Source organism: Xenopus tropicalis, chromosome 3 (genome assembly GCF_000004195.4).
Source record: "Xenopus tropicalis strain Nigerian chromosome 3, UCB_Xtro_10.0, whole genome shotgun sequence".
In the NCBI taxonomy this organism is placed as follows: domain Eukaryota; kingdom Metazoa; phylum Chordata; class Amphibia; order Anura; family Pipidae; genus Xenopus; species Xenopus tropicalis.
The window spans coordinates 8,257,464-8,277,554 of record NC_030679.2 but is presented as its reverse complement, the minus strand read 5'-3'; the positions used below and the strand labels follow the sequence as shown (position 1 = coordinate 8,277,554).

Below are 20,091 nucleotides of genomic sequence, written 5' to 3'. Positions count from 1 at the left end.
GACTGCTGCTTACAATGGGGGTTCAGATAGGATCTGTGCCACTGTGACAGAATGCTCTGTTATACAGATAGCTAGAATCTCAGCCATAAAGCAGGGCAGGACTGCTGCTTACAATGGGGGGGATCAGATAGGATCTGTGCCACTGTGACAGAATGCTCTGTTATACAGATAGCTAGAATCTCAGCCATAAAGCAGGGCAGGACTGCTGCTTACAATGGGGGGATCAGATAGGATCTGTGCCACTGTGACAGAATGCTCTGTTATACAGATAGCTAGAATCTCAGCCATAAAGCAGGGCAGGACTGCTGCTTACAATGGGGGGGGATCAGATAGGATCTGTGCCACTGTGACAGAATGCTCTGTTATACATATAGCTAGAATCTCAGCCATAAAGCAGGGCAGGACTGCTGCTTACAATGGGGGGGGGATCAGATAGGATCTGTGCCACTGTGACAGAATGCTCTGTTATACAGATAGCTAGAATCTCAGCCATAAAGCAGGGCAGGACTGCTGCTTACAATGGGGGGGGGGGGGGGGGGGGGATCAGATAGGATCTGTGCCACTGTGACAGAATGCTCTGTTATACAGATAGCTAGAATCTCAGCCATAAAGCAGGGCAGGACTGCTGCTTACAATGGGGGGATCAGATAGGATCTGTGCCACTGTGACAGAATGCTCTGTTATACAGATAGCTAGAATCTCAGCCATAAAGCAGGACAGGACTGCTGCTTACAATGGGGGGATCAGATAGGATCTGTGCCACTGTGACAGAATGCTCTGTTATACAGATAGCTAGAATCTCAGCCATAAAGCAGGGCAGGACTGCTGCTTACAATGGGGGGGGATCAGATAGGATCTGTGCCACTGTGACAGAATGCTCTGTTATACAGATAGCTAGAATCTCAGCCATAAAGCAGGGCAGGACTGCTGCTTACAATGGGGGGGATCAGATAGGATCTGTGCCACTGTGACAGAATGCTCTGTTATACAGATAGCTAGAATCTCAGCCATAAAGCAGGGCAGGACTGCTGCTTACAATGGGGGGATCAGATAGGATCTGTGCCACTGTGACAGAATGCTCTGTTATACAGATAGCTAGAATCTCAGCCATAAAGCAGGGCAGGACTGCTGCTTACAATGGGGGGGATCAGATAGGATCTGTGCCACTGTGACAGAATGCTCTGTTATACAGATAGCTAGAATCTCAGCCATAAAGCAGGGCAGGACTGCTGCTTACAATGGGGGGATCAGATAGGATCTGTGCCACTGTGACAGAATGCTCTGTTATACAGATAGCTAGAATCTCAGCCATAAAGCAGGGCAGGACTGCTGCTTACAATGGGGGGGATCAGATAGGATCTGTGCCACTGTGACAGAATGCTCTGTTATACAGATAGCTAGAATCTCAGCCATAAAGCAGGGCAGGACTGCTGCTTACAATGGGGATCAGATAGGATCTGTGCCACTGTGACAGAATGCTCTGTTATACAGATAGCTAGAATCTCAGCCATAGAGCAGAGCAAGATTACAGATTACAACCCCTTACCACAGCTTTGTATACATGACGTTGTGGTGATTGTTTTCCTGCGAATTCCTTGGATTACACAGTTAAATAAGAGGCAAGGGGAAATTTCAGCTAACAAAACAATGCCTATTTTATGGAATTTCTCGCAGGAAATAAGCTGCATTTAGTAACTGTGCCCATAGCCTCCCACATGAAACCACTAGAGTCCCAGTCGGCCTCCCACTTACTCCGGCCCCAGGCTTTCGCTTCCCCTCAGTGAGGCTAGGCCAGCGCTAGTAGTTCCGGCAGCGGATGGGTATAGCTTAAGGTGGGGGGATGGGTTTGAGTATGTAGTTCCTGAGGAATTCAGAGTGCGTCTCTTCCGGCTCCCATCTCTCCCACTTTGTTGGTGCGGTTTGGGTAATATTTTCCGGACAAGGGATTCAATTTGAAGGTTTCGGTATCAGGAATCGCGCTTTTTTTTTCGTGGGAACGTGAAAGAACACGGCTATCGGCTTGGTATCACTCCGCTTGGGAGCAGGAGGAGGAGAGAAGCCGCGGCGGGTTTACACGCAGCATGGAGGGGTCGGAGCGGAGAAGCCGGGGCTGGCTTACGGGGGAGCATTGAGCCCCTAGCGCAGTGCGGAATGTCCGGGCCCCGCCGGTAACACACAGACATGGGGGCCCTGCTGAGGAGCCTGCTCATCTGCAGCCTGAGCTGCTTACTGAGGGGTGAGTGAGCCGGGAGAGGTCCGGGGAGAGATCCGGGGAGAGATCCGGGGAGCCGCACGGATGGGGGGGGGGGGAGAGCTGGGCCGCACGGATATACGGGGCATCGGGTAGGGAAACTGGCGGCTCTGCTCTAGGGGAGAATACTGGGGGGTGTCTGGCTGTATGGGGGGGGTGTCTGGCTGTATGGGGGGGTACATGCTGGTGAGGGGGTGTCTGGCTGTATGGGGGGGGTACATGCTGGTGAGGGGGTGTCTGGCTGTATGGGGGGGGTACATGCTGGTGAGGGGGTGTCTGGCTGTATGGGGGGTACATGCTGGTGAGGGGGTGTCTGGCTGTATGGGGGGGGGTACAAGCTGGTGAGGGGGTGTCTGGCTGTATGGGGGGGGTACAAGCTGGTGAGGGGGTGTCTGGCTGTATGGGGGGGGTACAAGCTGGTGAGGGGGTGTCTGGCTGTATGGGGGGGTACATGCTGGTGAGGGGGTGTCTGGCTGTATGGGGGGGGTACAAGCTGGTGAGGGGGTGTCTGGCTGTATGGGGGGGTACATGCTGGTGAGGGGGTGTCAGGCTGTATGGGGGGGGTACAAGCTGGTGAGGGGGTGTCTGGCTGTATGGGGGGGGGTACAAGCTGGTGAGTGGGTGTCTGGCTGTATGGGGGGGGTACAAGCTGGTGAGTGGGTGTCTGGCTGTATGGGGGGGGGTACAAGCTGGTGAGGGGGTGTCTGGCTGTATGGGGGGGGTACAAGCTGGTGAGGGGGTGTCAGGCTGTATGGGGGGGTACAAGCTGGTGAGGGGGTGTCTGGCTGTATGGGGGGTACATGCTGGTGAGGGGGTGTCAGGCTGTATGGGGGGGGTACAAGCTGGTGAGGGGGTGTCTGGCTGTATGGGGGGGGTACAAGCTGGTGAGTGGGTGTCTGGCTGTATGGGGGGGTACAAGCTGGTGAGGGGGTGTCTGGCTGTATGGGGGGGTACAAGCTGGTGAGGGGGTGTCTGGCTGTATGGGGGGGGGTACAAGCTGGTGAGGGGGTGTCTGGCTGCTTTAGGGGACTGACTTCCTGGGAGAAACAAACAGGTGAGGGCTGCTATTGGGGGGGGAGGCGGGGAGTCTGGTCTGGGGGTGTTTGGCTGCTTTTTGGGGGACAAGTTTGTTAGGGGGTATCTGGCTGCTTTTGGTGGAGAGGCTTGTTAGGGGGTATCTGGCTGTGTTTGGTGGAGAGGCTTGTTAGGGGGTATCTGGCTGTGTTTGGTGGAGAGGCTTGTTAGGGGGTATCTGGCTGTGTTTGGTGGAGAGGCTTGTTAGGGGGTATCTGGCTGTGTTTGGGGGAGAGGCTTGTTAGGGGGTATCTGGCTGTGTTTGGGGGAGAGGCTTGTTAGGGGGTATCTGGCTGTGTTTGGGGGAGAGGCTTGTTAGGGGGTATCTGGCTGTGTTTGGGGGAGAGGCTTGTTAGGGGGTATCTGGCTGTGTTTGGGGGAGAGGCTTGTTAGGGGGTATCTGGCTGTGTTTGGGGGAGAGGCTTGTTAGGGGGTATCTGGCTGATTTTGGGGGGGAGGCTTGTTTGGGGGTATCTGGCTGATTTTGGGGGGGAGGCTTGTTTGGGGGTATCTGGCTGCTTATAGGGGAGAGACTTGTTAGGGGGTATCTGGCTGCTTTTGAGGGAGCAGCTGGTGAGGGGGAGCCTGGATGCTTTTGGGGGTGAGGCTTGTTAGGGGGTATCTGGCTGCTTTTGGGGAGAGAGGCTTGTGAGGGGGTACCTGGCTGCTTTTGGGGGGAGAGGCTTGTGTGGGGGTACCTGGCTGCTTTTGGGTTAGAGGCTTGTTAGGGCGTATCTGGCAGCTTTTGGGGGAGAAGCTGGCGAGGGGGTGACTGACTGCTTTACAGATGTGGGAAAGTCTGTGAATCATGAGAATTTGATTGTTAGCTTTATTGTTCCTGTATGAGGATCCAGTTGGCAGCAGCTCAGGCCCCTCTATAAATGCTCCGACTGGGCCATTTGTGCCAAAACTCTCATTAAACCCCACACCTTGGGGGCTGGAGAGAGCCGAGCAGTCAGGGTGAAATTGTCTGACCGGTGGACAAATGGCTGTAAAAAATCAAAATAAGGTGATGGCCTGATTGGAGGGTAATGTAGGGTAACTAAGTAATTAGTAGGGCTACTCCTGCGGCTCATGTTTCCTACTAGTACGTGACTAGTGGCGATGCTGTGTGTGTGTGTGGGACTGATCTGTTAGACATTGTATCTATTGCTGTAACTAAGTGTTACCTTCTTTGCTTAAATACTTGTAAACAAAAGTCAGTATCTTAATTCTTGGCAATTTTCTGTTTTTGAATATTATCGATACCCCTGTCTCCCCCCCCCCCCCCCCCCCAATGCAGAAGCCTTTTCCCTTCTTCAGGAATGTCAGGAACAGCTCAACTTTACTTTGTCTCCTTTTCCTTCTTTGTTCTACACAATGTTGCCATTAGTAATATGTAGCCTGTAGTTAGACCAGTTGTCATTGGGAGTTGTGACTTCCGACCTGTTGTTGAAAGTACCTGCATTACAGCAAAGAGGCACAGGCTGCTGTCATATTGAAGTAAATGAGGTTTTATACCGAACTAAAACATGGGGTATTCATAAAAATGGCCACACCTGGAAAGACCTGCTCGGGCCAAATGAGAAGATTATTTCCCAACGCATTGGGGACCAGACCGAGCTGATCTATTATTTGATCATAATGGAGGTCTATGCAGACTTGCTGGTAGAGGATTATACCAAAGGGCAATAGCTGCCCTATTCCAGTGAATTTCTAACCTGCCCGATGGATACCTGTTATTTTCGGGGGCTGATATCCGTCAGACAGGCAGGACTTTGATTTGGCACCATACAGCGACCTGAAAACTGACATGGTCTAAAGCAGTGATCCCCAACCAGTGGCTCAGGGGTAACATGTTGCTCCCCAACCCCTTGGATGTTGCTCTCTGTGCCCCCAAACCAGGGAGCTATTTCTGAATTCCTGACTTGGGGGCAAGTTTTGGTTGAATAAAAACAAGATTTCCTACCAAATAAAGCCCCCTGTAAGCTGATTGGGTGCATAGAGGCTGCCTAATAGCCAATCACAGCCCTTATTTGGCTCCTCCATGAACTGTTATGGTGCTTGTGTTGCTCCCCAAGTCTTTCTACATTTGACTTTGGCTCACAAGGTTGGGGATCCCTCATCTAAGGGGGCCAGAGCAGAAACTTATAGCCTTGGTGGTAAACAGCTTAAACTTCTGGTTGACTCCTTGCTTTGGGTTATAGTGTTTGCCCTACTTTAGTCCATGTTGCAGATTCGGACAATGGATCCCACCCCTTTGGATCTTGTTTGGGCCAGCCGTTGGATTCTGACATGAGTCTATACATGGCCATACATGTACCAATTATGATCTTTGCTGCAGCCATTGGTTGCAGGAAAGATCGTTTGTTCCCTCCATTGACGTTCAGGGCTGAATAGTCAGATATGGAGGTAGAAACAATAGGGATTCTACCTTTACCTGACGATTCAGCCAAGGTTTCGTACAATAATATTGGTTTGTGTATGACATCCTGGCCTTTTGGGAGAGGACTGCATCTATGTATTGATAACGCCTAATATATATCTGGATAATTTCAGACGGAACGGGGACCGCATCAGCATGATGCGGTCCCCGAACCAACTGCCCCATTGCCGCCAATAGATCGTTTGGCCCCAGGGCCCACCCATAGGTGGGGATATCTGGTGAAGATCCGCTCGCTTGGCGATCTCACCAAGTGAGCGAATCTTAATGTGTATGGGGACCTTAAGGGACAATATGCTGTTGGCTCATCTGGAAGGACAAAGTTGGCACATTAGGGGTCAGATTTGTTAGGTGCAAAGTCAGTTGCATACACAGAAACAGAGCCCAAAAAATAGAACCATTGTATTTTTTGCACCTTATTCAGCAAAGTGAGGCAACTAACGTTGAAGTGAGTGCAATGTATATAAATTTGTATATTAGCCTTTATATCTTACCGGCCTGTTTGCCATTTAGCCTGAACCCCCTAGCTCTTTTAATAGTTAGTGTATTAGTTGTATGACCAGGAACAAGCGCTGGTTTATCCAGACACTTTAGATACTTCCAGACCAATAACAGGCAAGTTAAATCCTGGCCCCCCCCCCCAAAAAAAAATAATCCTACATTCCAATATCGTGGGACAGAAAACACTTCTCAAATGTCTGTTCATTCCGCAGTTCTTTTGCCGAGCTCCTGCCCATCGGAGAATTTGATTAAATATTCCGGGACGGAAACTTTCCAGTTATTCCGAAAGCTGGAATGTACCACTTTCTTTTCTTCTAATTGTGCGAAAGGGAAATGAAATCCTTTTTTGATTAACAAACTTTTGGCTCTCAATCAGTGAAACTGTTATTTTTGCGCCGGGCACGGGGATTAGGAAGTATTTCCAAAAGCTGTTTTCTTTGGATAGCAACGCTCATTTGGTAAAATCGAATCAGCGTTTTTTTCTTTTTTTTTTACTTTAATTTCTAACCGCTCGCCTGCCACATTGTATCCATCTGGCAAGACGTTTAATACTAACTGTATGTGCAGAATGCCTGGAAACCAGGGCGGCAGAATGATCTTGTATTTTGTTTTGTTCTCCTTGAATCCTGTACATTTTTACATTGCTGGCCATACTCCCGCCAGATCTGCTTGTTTAGCATGGTCAGTTAAGGTTGCCATACACGCTGAGATCTGCTTACTTGGCGAGGTTTCCAAGCGAGCGGATCTTCTCCCGATATCCCCACCTACGGGTGGGAGATATTGGGCTAATTCGGTCGTTTGGCCCTGGGGGGGACCAGCTAAAGAGGACCACTCAACTTGATGGGATTTTATAATCTGCCCAATGCATATTTTTAGCCAGATGTTGGTCGGAAGGCCTCTTCATATCGGCTGCTTCTATTAGACTGTGTATGGATAGATTAATACACAGAAGGCCTGTTTCAGACTATTGTTCCATTCAAGTGCTTTACATTAGAGTCCTGCAAGCAGACCCGTGTCCAACCCGGACCCGCTGACCCACACCTGCCATCCCCCTCCCCAGACCCGCTACCTGACCTGCACCAGGCAATGCTTTTACTTACCATTTGCCCCCTGTGGGTGGGAAGGCTAAAGGTGGCCATACACGGGCCTATTGTAGCTGCCGATATCGGCCCCTTAGACCGATTCGGCAGATTATCGGGCCGTGTAGGGGCAGGAACGGCGGGCCTGCCCAACTGAAATCTTGCCTGAAATCGCCCAGATATCGATCGGGCAGGTTAAAAAATTCAGTCGGATCGGGGGCCGCATCGGCTCGTTGATGCGGTCCCCGAACCAACTTCACCTATTCTAGTCATTATGAAATGACTGAATTAGCCTAAATTTGCCTGATATCGCCCACCCGTAGGTGGGGATATCGGGAGTGGATTGCGAGTAGATCTTAACGTGTATGGGCACTTTAAGAGCAGCAGCTTAGGCAGGGAACCCTAAGGTGGCCTGGTTGGTGAATTGGAAACTTCCTACCAGATACCTGATTGCTTTACATCAGGGGTCCTCAAATTTTTTAAACAGGGTGCCAGTTCACAGTCCCTCAGACTGTTGGGGGGCCAAACTATAGTTAGTCCCCCCCGGTCCTGCTGCATCGTCACCCCTGGCTACTACCTTTTTTGCCTCGGCGTTATCCTCGACCCTAGCGCCCGTCATTAGCGTCGGCCGGTGGGATGCGGTGATGTGACACCGAGGACCACTCTGAGGCAGACAGGTAGTAGCCAGGGGTGAAGATGCAGCGGGGGCCGGGTAAATGACCTTGGGGGGGCCCTAGTTTGAGGACCCCTGCTTTACGTGTATCACAGGCTTACCTAGGAATTGCTGTGCCAATGCACCCAGGGTTCTGGATAATTACACTCGCTGAAACCTCGCTGGCAAAGTTCTGGTAAATGCTTGAGGTGCACCAACATGGCCACAAAGTTACCCATCTTACTCTGCTGAAGTGGAAATCGAAACGGGGGGAGCAGCGCCACATGGCTGTTGAGGTGCCTAGAGAAAGGGGGGGGGGAATCAAAATTTTTGTGCCCCAAGTTCTGTTCAAAGGGGATCTGCATCCCCTTTCCAAATTTAATTCTAACAACTTGCTATAAACATTTGTTAATAAAATTGGAATGCAACATTTGTTTAGGCCGTTCCTGTCCTCTGGTTCTGACTTTAGGAATAATGTAGCAAATGTTCATTCTCTCTCAGGCCTGCATTTCAGCTGGCTTCTGCTACATTGTTTCCATATTCAGAACCAGCAGTGCCGAAAATATCAACAGCCAGGTAGTTAAAGTAGTAGCCTGTTATTACGTTTGTTTTGGGATGAAATTCCCCTTTACTAATGACACTATTTATTTTGCTGCCCATTAGAGGATGGCACAGAATAAAGGTCCCCTTACACAGGCCGATTGTAGCTGCCGATATGGGTCCCTTAGACCGACTTGGCAACTTTTCGGCCCGTGTAGGGGCACTACCGATGGGCCTGCCCGACCGATATCTGGTCTGAAATCGGCCAGATATCGATCGGGCAGGTTAAAAAATCTAGTCGGACCAGGGGGCACATCGGCTCATTGATGCCGTCCCCGGACCGACTTTGCCTATACCCGTCGTTATAATTCGATCGTTTGGCCCTGGATTCTCCCGATATTGCCCACCCGTAGGTGGGGTATATCGGGAGAAGATCTGCTCATCGCCAAACGAGCAGATCTTAAGGTGTATGGGCCACCTTAAGCCAGAAAGATAAAATAGTTTCCAATTAAGACACTGATTTGTACCCTATCCAGTAAGTTTAAATTCGGCCGTTTGGCAGCCTCCGGATCACTTTGGGATAAGGATGACTAAAAGAGAACGTAATGATTTCATGCATCCTCCTATTGTGTCTGTCCCATCTGGCTTTGGCATGCATCGCTCCCTATGATCTCCCTACACCTGGAAGTCTTTGTTTTCCCTTTGGAAATTTAACCCCTCTTCAGCCGCGCTTGCTCCTAACAAGGAACCCGTGGTCGTGCCTTCATTAGCAAAATAACTCCCGGGGCTCCCCGCTGCTTTCTTATCTCTTCTTTCCTTCCCATGATGCCTGCTGTTTGTTTACACCATGTGACTATTTTTTTGGGGGGGGGGGGTGGGGGCAAAGTAAACGCTGATGTCCTGTAAACTGTTACCCGTAATGGGCTGCAGATGTTCTATAAAACCATCTGTTTGTGTTTTGGACTCCCTGCATGGCTTAAGCGGCCGATAACTGCCTCTGGATGGTAAAAATATATAGAACATAATCCTTTTTAGTGTTGTTTTAAAAATGACACATTGTGTTACAGTCTCCATAGATTGTTAGAGAGCAGCTGGCGAGTAGTGTGTCTCCGTCCAGTTATTTGTATCCTGTGCCTGGTGGGGTAACATTATTGTAGCAATTATGGCAAGTGTCTCATTGCAAACATTATGTATATATTCCCATCAGTCCCTGCCCCAGTGAGCTTACAATCTAAGGTCCCTATCCCATTCCCATCAGCCCCTGACCCAGTGAGCTTACAATCTAAGGGCCCTATCACATTCCCATCAGTCCCTGCCCCAGTGAGCTTACAATCTAAGGTCCCTATCGCATTCCCATCAGTCCCTGCCCCAGTGAGCTTACAATCTAAGGTCCCTATCGCATTCCCATCAGTCCCTGCCCCAGTGAGCTTACAATCTAAGGTCCCTATCACATTCCCATCAGCCCCTGCCCCAGTGAGCTTACAATCTAAGGTCCCTATCCCATTCCCATCAGCCCCTGCCCCAGTGAGCTTACAATCTAAGGTCCCTATCACATTCCCATCAGTCCCTGCCCCAGTGAGCTTACAATCTAAGGTCCCTATCACATTCCCATCAGTCCCTGCCCCAGTGAGCTTACAATCTAAGGTCCCTATCACATTCCCATCAGTCCCTGCCCCAGTGAGCTTACAATCTAAGGTCCCTATCACATTCCCATCAGTCCCTGCCCCAGTGAGCTTACAATCTAAGGTTCCTATCACACATTTGGATTGACGTTTTGGTCCTCACCCGGGACCCTTATCAAGATTTATATATTTAATTATATATTGATAATGGGTGCAGAGTACTTCTTGCATATATATATATATATATATATTTTTTTTTTTTTTTGTTTGTAATAACTTGTATTTCATGCGCTCTTTCCGTAGCATCTCCGTTACTGCTCTATGCCAATCGCCGTGACCTGCGACTGGTGGACGCTGCCGGAATGAAGGGGAACTCCACTGTTGTGGTCAGCGGCTTGGAAGATGCAGCCGCTGTTGACTTTGTCTTTTTCCGCGGCCTGATATACTGGAGCGACGTGAGCGAAGAAGCAATCAAAAGGATTGATTTTAACAAAACTGGTAGCTCGCACGACGTTGTGATAAGCGGTTTACTTTCGCCAGACGGACTGGCTTGCGATTGGCTCGGAGAAAAACTTTACTGGACCGACTCGGAAACAAATCGGATTGAGGTTTCCAATCTGGATGGGTCGCTGCGGAAAGTGTTATTTTGGCAGGAGCTGGATCAGCCTCGAGCAATTGCACTTGATCCTACCCGAGGGTGAGTTATTCAATCATAACTGTTTTAAAGACTAAGCTTGTCTACTCAAATTCTTGGGTTGGCGGAAACCATGATGCCTTTCAGCGGTATCATTGGCTCAGAGGGGTTGCTTTCAGTTTTTGTGCTAGCAGTCAGATTTCAGCATTAAGGGTGAAGACACACAGAGCTACATAGTAGCAGCTACTTGTCACGGCTGCTAAACCCCAGACAAGTAGCTGCTTCACCTAAGGGCTCTGGCACACGGGGAGATTAGTCGCCCGCGAACAGGGAGTTTTGTCGCCGGCGACTAATCTCCCCGTGTGCCTCGCGCCGCCGCGTGTGCCATCCCACCGGCGACTTACGTTTTCGCCGGTGGGATGGCAGGTGATGGCAACTCGCGGGCGACTAATCTCCCCGTGTGCCAGAGCCCTAAGGGTGGAGACACACAGAGCTACTAGTAGTGGCTACTAAAATAGACAATGTTGATCATTTACTGATAACTGTCTCTACATGTGTTTTAGCAGAGGCAATTCTCAGTGTTGTCTATGGCAGGGGATTTTCTGGAGTTTAGTAGCTGGTACTAGTAGCTCTGTGTGTCTTCACCCTAAGGGCTGTGACAGACAGGGTGATTAGTCGCCCGCGATAGCAGCAGAGGCAATTCTCAGTACTGTCTATGGCAGGGTATTTCCTGGCATTTAGTAGCCATGAAAAAGTAGCTGCTACTTGTGGCTCAGTGTGTCTTCACCCTTAGGGCTGAGGCACACGCTGAGATTAGTTGCCTCTTGAGTCAACTTTCGCAATCACTGCTCTGCGAATGCCATCCCACCAGCGATTTACATTCTCGTCATATCGGGGATATTAGTTGCCCGCAACAAGGGAGATTTGTCACGGGCGACTAATCTTGGCGTGTGCCACTGCCCTTAGGGTGAAGACACATGGAGCTACTAGTAGCAGCTACTTGTCGTGGCTACTAAAACAGACAATGCTGATCATTTACTGATAATTGTCTCTACGTGTGTTTTGCAGAGGCAATTCTCAGTATTGTCTATGGCAGGGGATTTCCTGGCATTTAGTAGCCGTGAAAAAGTAGCTGCTACTAGTAGCCCAGTGTGTCTTCACCCTAAGGGCTGTGACAGATGGGGAGATTAGTCGCCCGCGACAGCAGCAGAGGCAATTCTCTGTTGCCTATGGCAGGGTATTTCCTGGCATTTAGTAGCCATGATAAGGGCTCTGGTACACGGGGAGATTAGTCGCCCGCGGCAAAACTCCCTGCTCGCGGGCGACTAATCTCCCCGAGTTGCCTTCCCTCTGCCATCCCACCGGCGAACATGTAAGTCGCCGGCGGGATGGCAGACGCGGCGGCGCGATTTTGCGCAAATCGCCGAAAAAGACTCGCGAGGCTTTTTCGGCGATTTCCCGAAATCGCCCCGCCGCGTCTGCCATCCCGCCGGCGACTTACATGTTCGCCGGTGGGATGGCAGAGGGAAGGCAACTCGGGGAGATTAGTCGCCCGCGAGCAGGGAGTTTTGCCGCGGGCGACTAATCTCCCCGTGTACCAGAGCCCTAAAGTAGCTGCTACATGTCGTGGCTACTATAAAACACAATGCTGATCATTTACTGATAACTGTCTCTACGTGTGTGTTTAGCAGAGGCAATTCTCAGTATTGTCTATGGCAGGGGATTTTCTGGAGTTTAGTAGCCGTGAAAAAGTAGCTGCTACTAGTAGCCCAGTGTGCCTTCACCCTTAAGGAAACTGATGCAGTATTATGCAACTTTGTTCCAACTGTCCAAATCTGTTGATCCAATTCACAGCAAGTCCACTGGAACTGGATCATGGGCATTAGGTGTTTGTGTATATGCTTTTCTGTGTTTCCTTACAACCTAAAATCTTCTGTGTTTGGGTGTCTTTCACTTGTTGCCTTGAGCAGGTCTGTCAGTGGAATAGTTTGTCTTGACAGCAGCCTGAGGCCCCAGAAAATAATCTGGGTCATGTATGTGTTAGATTGCATAAAGCTGCTGTACATGAGGCAGTGTATGGCAGCCATATGCTGTTAGAACAACCCCTGGGTCCTCCGTCGTTATATAAAATTACCAGCGGTGTATATATTGTGGTTCCCAAGGATGTTATTGAGCCAGCTGAGCAGATTTAGTCTTCCTAAGATCTTAATTTCATTGCAAATCTTAATTAGTAAACTACATCATCCCGACCATAGAGCGAAAGGAAAAAGAGAGCCCCCCCAGCCTACTGTAATATACCGCACATGGAAAAATCAGCTTTTTCCCACGGGTGGGTGTGGGTCGAATCTTAAAATAACTTTCATATGAGCAAGATTTATTTGTGTGCGTGTGTATACCTTCAAGATACATTCTTCTGCCGCATCTGAATCCTTCGGAATGTGCAGAAATGTGGAGAATTTAGTCCTTTCAAGGGGAATTGCCAGCTCACTAATGACTGACTTGTGCATTATTGCAGGTGGGGGCCCTATTGGGAATCCATTCTAGCGTTTGTATTTGCAAATGCACTCCTTGAATTTCTTGCCCTGTCTACTAATTTAACCCTTATAGGAGAACTATACCCCCCCCAGTTTATTATTATTATTAACATTTATTTATAAAGCGCCAACATATCCCGCAGCGCTGTACAATAAATGGGTTTCATACATTGGACATACAGAGAAACATATAAAGCAATCAATAACCGATACAAGAGGTGAAGGGAGCCCTGCCCAAAAGAGCTTACACTCTACAAGGAGTAACATATAAAGCAATCAGTAACCAATACAAGAGGTGAAGGGAGCCCTGCCCAAAAGAGCTTACAATCTAAAAGTTTACACTCTCTCCCCATCATTTAAGGTGCCCATACACCATAAGATCCGCTCGTTTGGCGATGTCGCTAAGCGAGTGGATCTTCTCCCGATATCCCCACCTACGGGTGGGCGATATCAGGAGAATCCATGGTAATTCGATCGTTGGGCCCTGGGGCCAAACTATCGAATTATGACGGCAGGTATAGGAAAAGTCGGTCCGGGGACCGCATCAAGGATCCGACTAGATTTTCTAACATGCCCGATCGAGATCTGGACGATTTCAGGCCAGATATCGGTTGGGCAGGCCCGTCAGTAGTGCCCATACATGGGCCGATTAGCTGCCGAATCGGTCTAAGGGACCCATATCGGCAGCTACAATCGGCCCGTGTATGGGGACCTTTACCGCTAGCTAAAAATGCAGATAAGCGCAGCCATGTACCTCGCCGACATCTTCTTACTGACTGAAGACTCTTCAGGTCTTACCGCCGACACAGACGAACTGAGCATGCCCAAGCTGGTTAGGTGTCGGCAGTGAGACACAAAGAGTCTTCAGTCGGTAAGAAGATGTTGGTGAGGTACGCGGCTGCGCTTCTCTGCATTTTTAGCTTGCGGTTAGCAATAGGGAGAGAGTGTAAACTTGTAGATTGTAAGCTCTTTTGGGCAGGGCTCTCTTTACCTCTTGTATAGGTTATTGATTGCTTTATATGTTACTCTGTATGTCCAATGTATGAAACCCACTTATTGTACAGCGCTGCGGGATATGTTACATAGTTACATAGTTACATAGTTACATAGGGTTGAAAAAAGACCTGTGTCCATCAAGTTCAACCCATCCAAGTAAACCCAGCACACCTAACCCACACCTACCAATCTATACTCACATACATAAACTATAAATACAACCACTAGTACTAACTGTAGATATTAGTATCACAATAGCCTTGTTGGCGCTTTATAAATAAATGTTAATAATAATAAACTTAAAAACTATGGGAGGGGTGTGCAGCGCCGTATTTCTACGCTCAGCCCCATTCGTGGGCCCCCCTGGAGAGGTCCCCATTGCTCCGTATGGGAGAAAAATGTCAACACTTGCCGCCCCCAGATTTGTGCCCCCCTAGGCCCGGGCCTTTGTGGCCTCTCCACCAATCGAGGCCTGACAGAGTGTAAACTTAAAAACAATGCAATAAGTGAGAGGTGAGGGGAAAGTCTAGGCAATGATGGTTAAGGGGGATTTTTGCACCTGGGGTTATAGTTGCAGTTGGCACCCCCATTAAATTTCATTTTCCTTATCCCCTAATGGGTACATAAAGGTCTGCAGGCATAAACTGCTAAAATGTATTTTTTTTTGTTCCACAAGAATAATACAAACCACTTTTTTGGATTCGGCCGAACCCACCCTGACATATTCGTCCAAATCCCAAACTGAATCCGAATCCTAATTAGCATTTGCTAATTAGGATCGGGAAGGGTAAAAAAAAAATTTCCCCCTACCATTTAACCTTTCCGAATGCTAATTAGCATTTGCTAATTCGGATTTAGTTTGGCCGGGACCATGGCCAAAACCGAATACTTAAAAAAAAAAAATGGTTGTATTTGGTGCATCTCTAATAAAAATGTGATGCCGCTTATACTTCCATCGGGTGTGTATGGGGGTAAAAACTGCCCCTAGACCAGTGTGATTTTTTTTTTTAAGCATAAATCTAATGGCTTTTAAACAGCCCTGGATTTTTTTGCTATTACAATGCACATGGCTCCGGGTAAAGAGAGAGGCCCTTTCAGCATAAAGGTGCACAAAAACATCAATTACACCCACGAAAGCTGTGGCAGTAATTGCCGAGCATTAAGCAGTCAGCTTGTCATTTGATTGTGATTAATTGTCCTTTTGATGCTATTGTAGGAATTCCTGTGAAACTGGACGGTGTTTTCTCAACATGAAAGGTGCTTTAATAACAGTATTCTGGAACAGAGCTGCAGTGGAGTTGACATATTATGGGCTTTTTGTTTTTAAACCTGCCCCTGCAGTGATTCTTGTTTTAGTTTATTTTTTTTGGTCCAAATGGAATAAGCAGGGTCAGACTGCAGGGGTGCCCCTAACCCCACGCAGGGTCCCCCAAGGTGGCCATACACACGGGCTGATTGTAGCTGCCGATATGGGTCCCTTAGACCGATTCAACAGCTTATCGGCCCGTGTAGGGGCACTAACGACGGGCCTGTCCGACCGATATCTGGCCTGAAATCAGGCAGATATCGATCGGGCTGGTTAAGAAATTTAATAGGATCATGGACTGCATTGGCTCGTTGATGCGGTCCCGAATTGACTGTGCCAAATACCGGCATTCTAATTTGATCATTTGGCCAAACGACCAAATTAGCCTAAGTTCACCCGATATCGGCCACCTGTAGGTGGGGATATCGGGAGAAGATCGCCAAGCGAGCGGATCTAAACGTGTATGGCCACCTTAAGTTTAACGCGCCAGGGGAGGTAGAGTCAGGCAGAGGGAGCGCTGGCAAGGGTCGGGTCTGGGCCCCCGGGGCTCACTGGGATTTTTCCCAGTGTCCCGGCAGCCCAGTCCGGCCCTGGAAATAAGGGTGTGCTACATGCTTGCAAGTCGTTAGCTTGCTTTGTAAGGGTGGCCATTAATGGCCGCTGACTGGAGGTGGCCATCTCTGTGCATTTATGGTGGCCCCCCTTCTTTGTGTCCAGTAGCAAGGCGACCATATAGTATGTGGCCATACAGATCAGGCAGTGCATGGCCGCCTCGTGCCAGCTGTATGGGGCCCAATCACATATCAATAAGAGGATGGAAAATTCTATCATTCTTGAAAGACATGGATTCCGAGTAGGAAGTATCTCCCCTTGGGCGGCCACATCTTGCAGCCATATGCTTGCTATGCTATCTTACCAAAAGATCTGGTCTCCCCATGAATTAATTTATTATAGGGAGACCCATGGAGTGCACCTCTATATTTTTTTTATTAATTACCCAGAGGAATGTCCTGTAAAATTTTACAGTTTGTAGTTGTCTGGGTATAGCCAAGATAGGCACTAGAAAACCGGGAAGGCTTGGGGCCCCGTCTAAAGGCGGCCATACACGTGCTTGTCTGCCATGGTCACCAAGTGAGTGGATCTTTCACTGGCAATATTGGTTTGATCCAATTGTTCACAGGCCACAAGGGAGTGAAGGGACAAGAACCATGTGCCTGTGACCAGGCACACTTTACTGCTGCGCTGCAAGTTGGAGTGATATCTCCCCCCCCCTCACCCCCAGCAGCCGATCAGCAGAACAATGGGAAGGGAGCAAGATAGCAGCTCCCAGTAGGTATCAGAATAGCACTCAATAGTAAGAAATCCAAGTCCGGCTTGGGACTCCTCCAGTTACATGGGAGTAGGAGAAACAATAGGTTAGCTGAAAGCAGTTCTAATGTGTAGCGCTGGCTGAAAGCTCAGACTCAGGCACACTTTACTGCTGTGCTGCAAGTTGGAGTGATACCCCCCCCTCCCCCCAGCAGCCGATCAGCAGAACAATGGGAAGGGAGCAAGATAGCAGCTCCCAGTAGGTATCAGAATAGCACTCAATAGTAAGAAACCCAAGTCCGGCTGGGGACTCCTCCAGTTACAAGGGAGTAGGAGAAACAATAGGTTAGCTGAAAGCTGTTCTAATGTGTAGCGCTGCCTCCTTCTGAAACTGCGATTCATGGTTTTCTAAATTCCTGGTTTCCCTTCCTATTTAGCCTGTAGGAAAGAATGCAGTGAATAGGAGGGCAGAATGGCTATAGAGCGAGAGAATGAAAGGCAGGTCTGGTTAGTTTCTTAGAGGTTAAAGTGCTGGAAGTGGCAGCCTTTGACAGCTCGAAGAAAAGGCAGATATTTTGCTTGAGTTAATGAATTCCAGATATTGGGAGGAGGTATGTATGTTTATACATCTTTAACAAGATAAGAAATAATCTGTTTATAAAAAAAAAAAGTGTTTTGTGATTTTGGGGTGAGTTTGAGGCTTGATTGTTTTTTTTTTTTCTCCTGTGGCATTTGCACATGGATCTGCTTTATATTTACACACTCTCCCCTCCGAAATGTGTTCTTTGAAGCCCGGCCATGCGCATACAGCAGCCTGCAACTGGATACCGCTTGTTTCCAAAGCTCCAAACCTCATCCCATGCCGACAAACGACTTGGAATTTTAACCCCCCCCCTCGTTGAAGAGAAATGGTACAAGCCTTAAAGGGATACAGGCAGTCTTATAATTAGCAACTTTTTGTAGTTCACTTTGATTCTTTCTTTTTAAAAGGGATCTGTCATCTACACATGCAACCACCCCCGACAGGTATGGGATCTGTTATCAGAATGCTCGGGACCTGGGGTTTTCTGGATAAGGGATCTGCTTAAAATCACTTAAATATTGATTAAACCCAATAGGGCTGTTCTGCCCCCAATAAGGGGTAATTATATCTTAGTTGGGATCAATTACAGGTACTGTTTTATTATTACAGAGAAAAGGGAATCATTTAACCATGAAATAAACCCAATAGGGCTGTTCTGCCCCAATAAGGGGTAATTATATCTTAGTTGGGATCAAGTACAGGTACTGTTTTATTATTACAGAGAAAAGGGAATCATTTAACCATGAAATAAACCCAATAGGGCTGTTCTGCCCCAATAAGGGGTAATTATATCTTAGTTGGGATCAAGTACAGGTACTGTTTTATTATTACAGAGAAAAGGGAATCATTTAACCATTAAATAAACCCAATAGGGCTGTTCTGCCCCAATAAGGGGTAATTATATCTTAGTTGGGATCAAGTACAGGTACTGTTTTATTATTACAGAGAAAAGGGAATCATTTAACCATTAAATAAACCCAGGGGGATGCACTGAATCCAGAATTAGGTTCGGGTTGATTTTTTTAAAAAAAATGTGAGTAATTTGCTTATAATGGAGTCTATGGGAGATGGCCTTTCTGTAATTCGGAACTTTCTGGATAATGGTATTTTATTACAGGGGGATGTTGATCAAGGCTACCCCCTAGATTTCTATATGATTTTTATATGTTAATTCAATCTTCCACCCACAGCAGTTTAATACGGTCCCTTTATACGGCGCCGACACGTTATTCAGCACTTTACAGAGACTGTTCGTCATTAACGTCGTTCCTTGTCCCCAGCGGAGCTTACAACAGTGCTAGAAAGGAAATCTCCCCGGCCCCCCTGCCTCCTTGGTACTCTTTGTACCTACTCACTAGAGAGCCTTGGGGAACGTTGGTATTCAGAGAATCGTAAATTGCTTACATGTGGAACGCAGGAGCTGCAAGCTTTCTGTTCCGAGACAACACTGGCCATTGTTCCGCAGTAGCCCCGATCTCCTCCCGTCTTTCCCCTTCTGGCATTGTGGCTTTGGCTGGCTCCCTAAACCATCTCTGCTTCTTTCCCTTTCACACTCTCCTTCTGCCCCTCTGCCCTCGGCCTGAAGCAACCGCTGGACTTTGCAACAAACGACAGTTTGTGGTTCTCTGGCTGTTGCCTAATTATAGCTGATATTATTGATTTAAGGGACGGTGGGGGGCATTTTTGTTTACACAGTGTGCAGGGTTTAAAGTGGAAAAAACAATTCCCCCCTTTTCACATAATCTCATATGTCAAAAAAACATTTTTTTAATTACCAAAAATAGTGGCATATCATGGTTTAACTCTCTTAAGGTGCCCACATACTAAAAGATCTGCTTGATTGGCGATGTCGCCAAGCGAGTAGCTCTTCACCCGATATCCCCACCTACGGGTGGGCGATATCGGGTAGCAAGTACCTTAAAAAAAAATAATCCGATCGTTTGGCCCTGGGGCCAAACGATCGGATTACATTTGCGGCCATGGGGCAGTCGGTTCGGGGACCGCATCAACGAGCCTATACGGTTCCCGATCCGACTGGATTTTCTAACCTGGCCGATCGATATCTGGCCAATTTCAGGCCAGATATCGGTCGGCCAGGCCTCTCGGTTCTGCCCATACACGGGCCTATTAGCTGCCGAATCGGTCCAAGGGACCGATATCGGCAGCTATAATCGGCCCGTGTATGGGGACCTTTAGACTAACATGTATTGACCACTTGGCTGGCAGAGCTATTAAACCCCTTTCTCACCGTGTACATATTGAAGTGATGGTGAAAGAGGGGATGCCATACCTGTAAAGGTGGCCATACACAGGCAGATTTAAGCTGCAGATTCAGGTTTTTCAGACTGATTAGATAGCTTATCTGCCTGTATATGGGGCCCTCTTAAGGTGCCCATACACGGACCGATTCTAGCTGCCGATATCAGTCCCTTAGAGCGACTCAGCAGCTTATCAGCCCGTGTAGGGGCACTAACGACTGGCCTGCCCAACCGATACCTGGCCTTAAATTGGGCAGATATCGATCGGGCAGGTTTAAAAATTTAGCCGGATCGAGGACCACGTCGGCTCGTTGATGCGGTCCCCGGACTG

The 20,091-nt window shown here is 48.4% G+C and overlaps 1 protein-coding gene across 1 annotated transcript in view; it reads left to right on the top strand.

Annotated features, from left to right (window-relative positions):
- Positions 1–1,843: 1,843 nt before the first annotated feature.
- The window catches only part of lrp6 (LDL receptor related protein 6), a 65,287-nt gene continuing 47,039 nt past the window's right edge, over positions 1,844–20,091 (top strand). The window contains exons 1-2 of the mRNA XM_031898568.1: positions 1,844–2,236; positions 10,445–10,838. Of these exons, the coding sequence (XP_031754428.1) occupies positions 2,182–2,236; positions 10,445–10,838 (449 nt within the window). The 5' untranslated portion in view covers positions 1,844–2,181. The remainder of the gene's footprint in view (positions 2,237–10,444; positions 10,839–20,091) is intronic.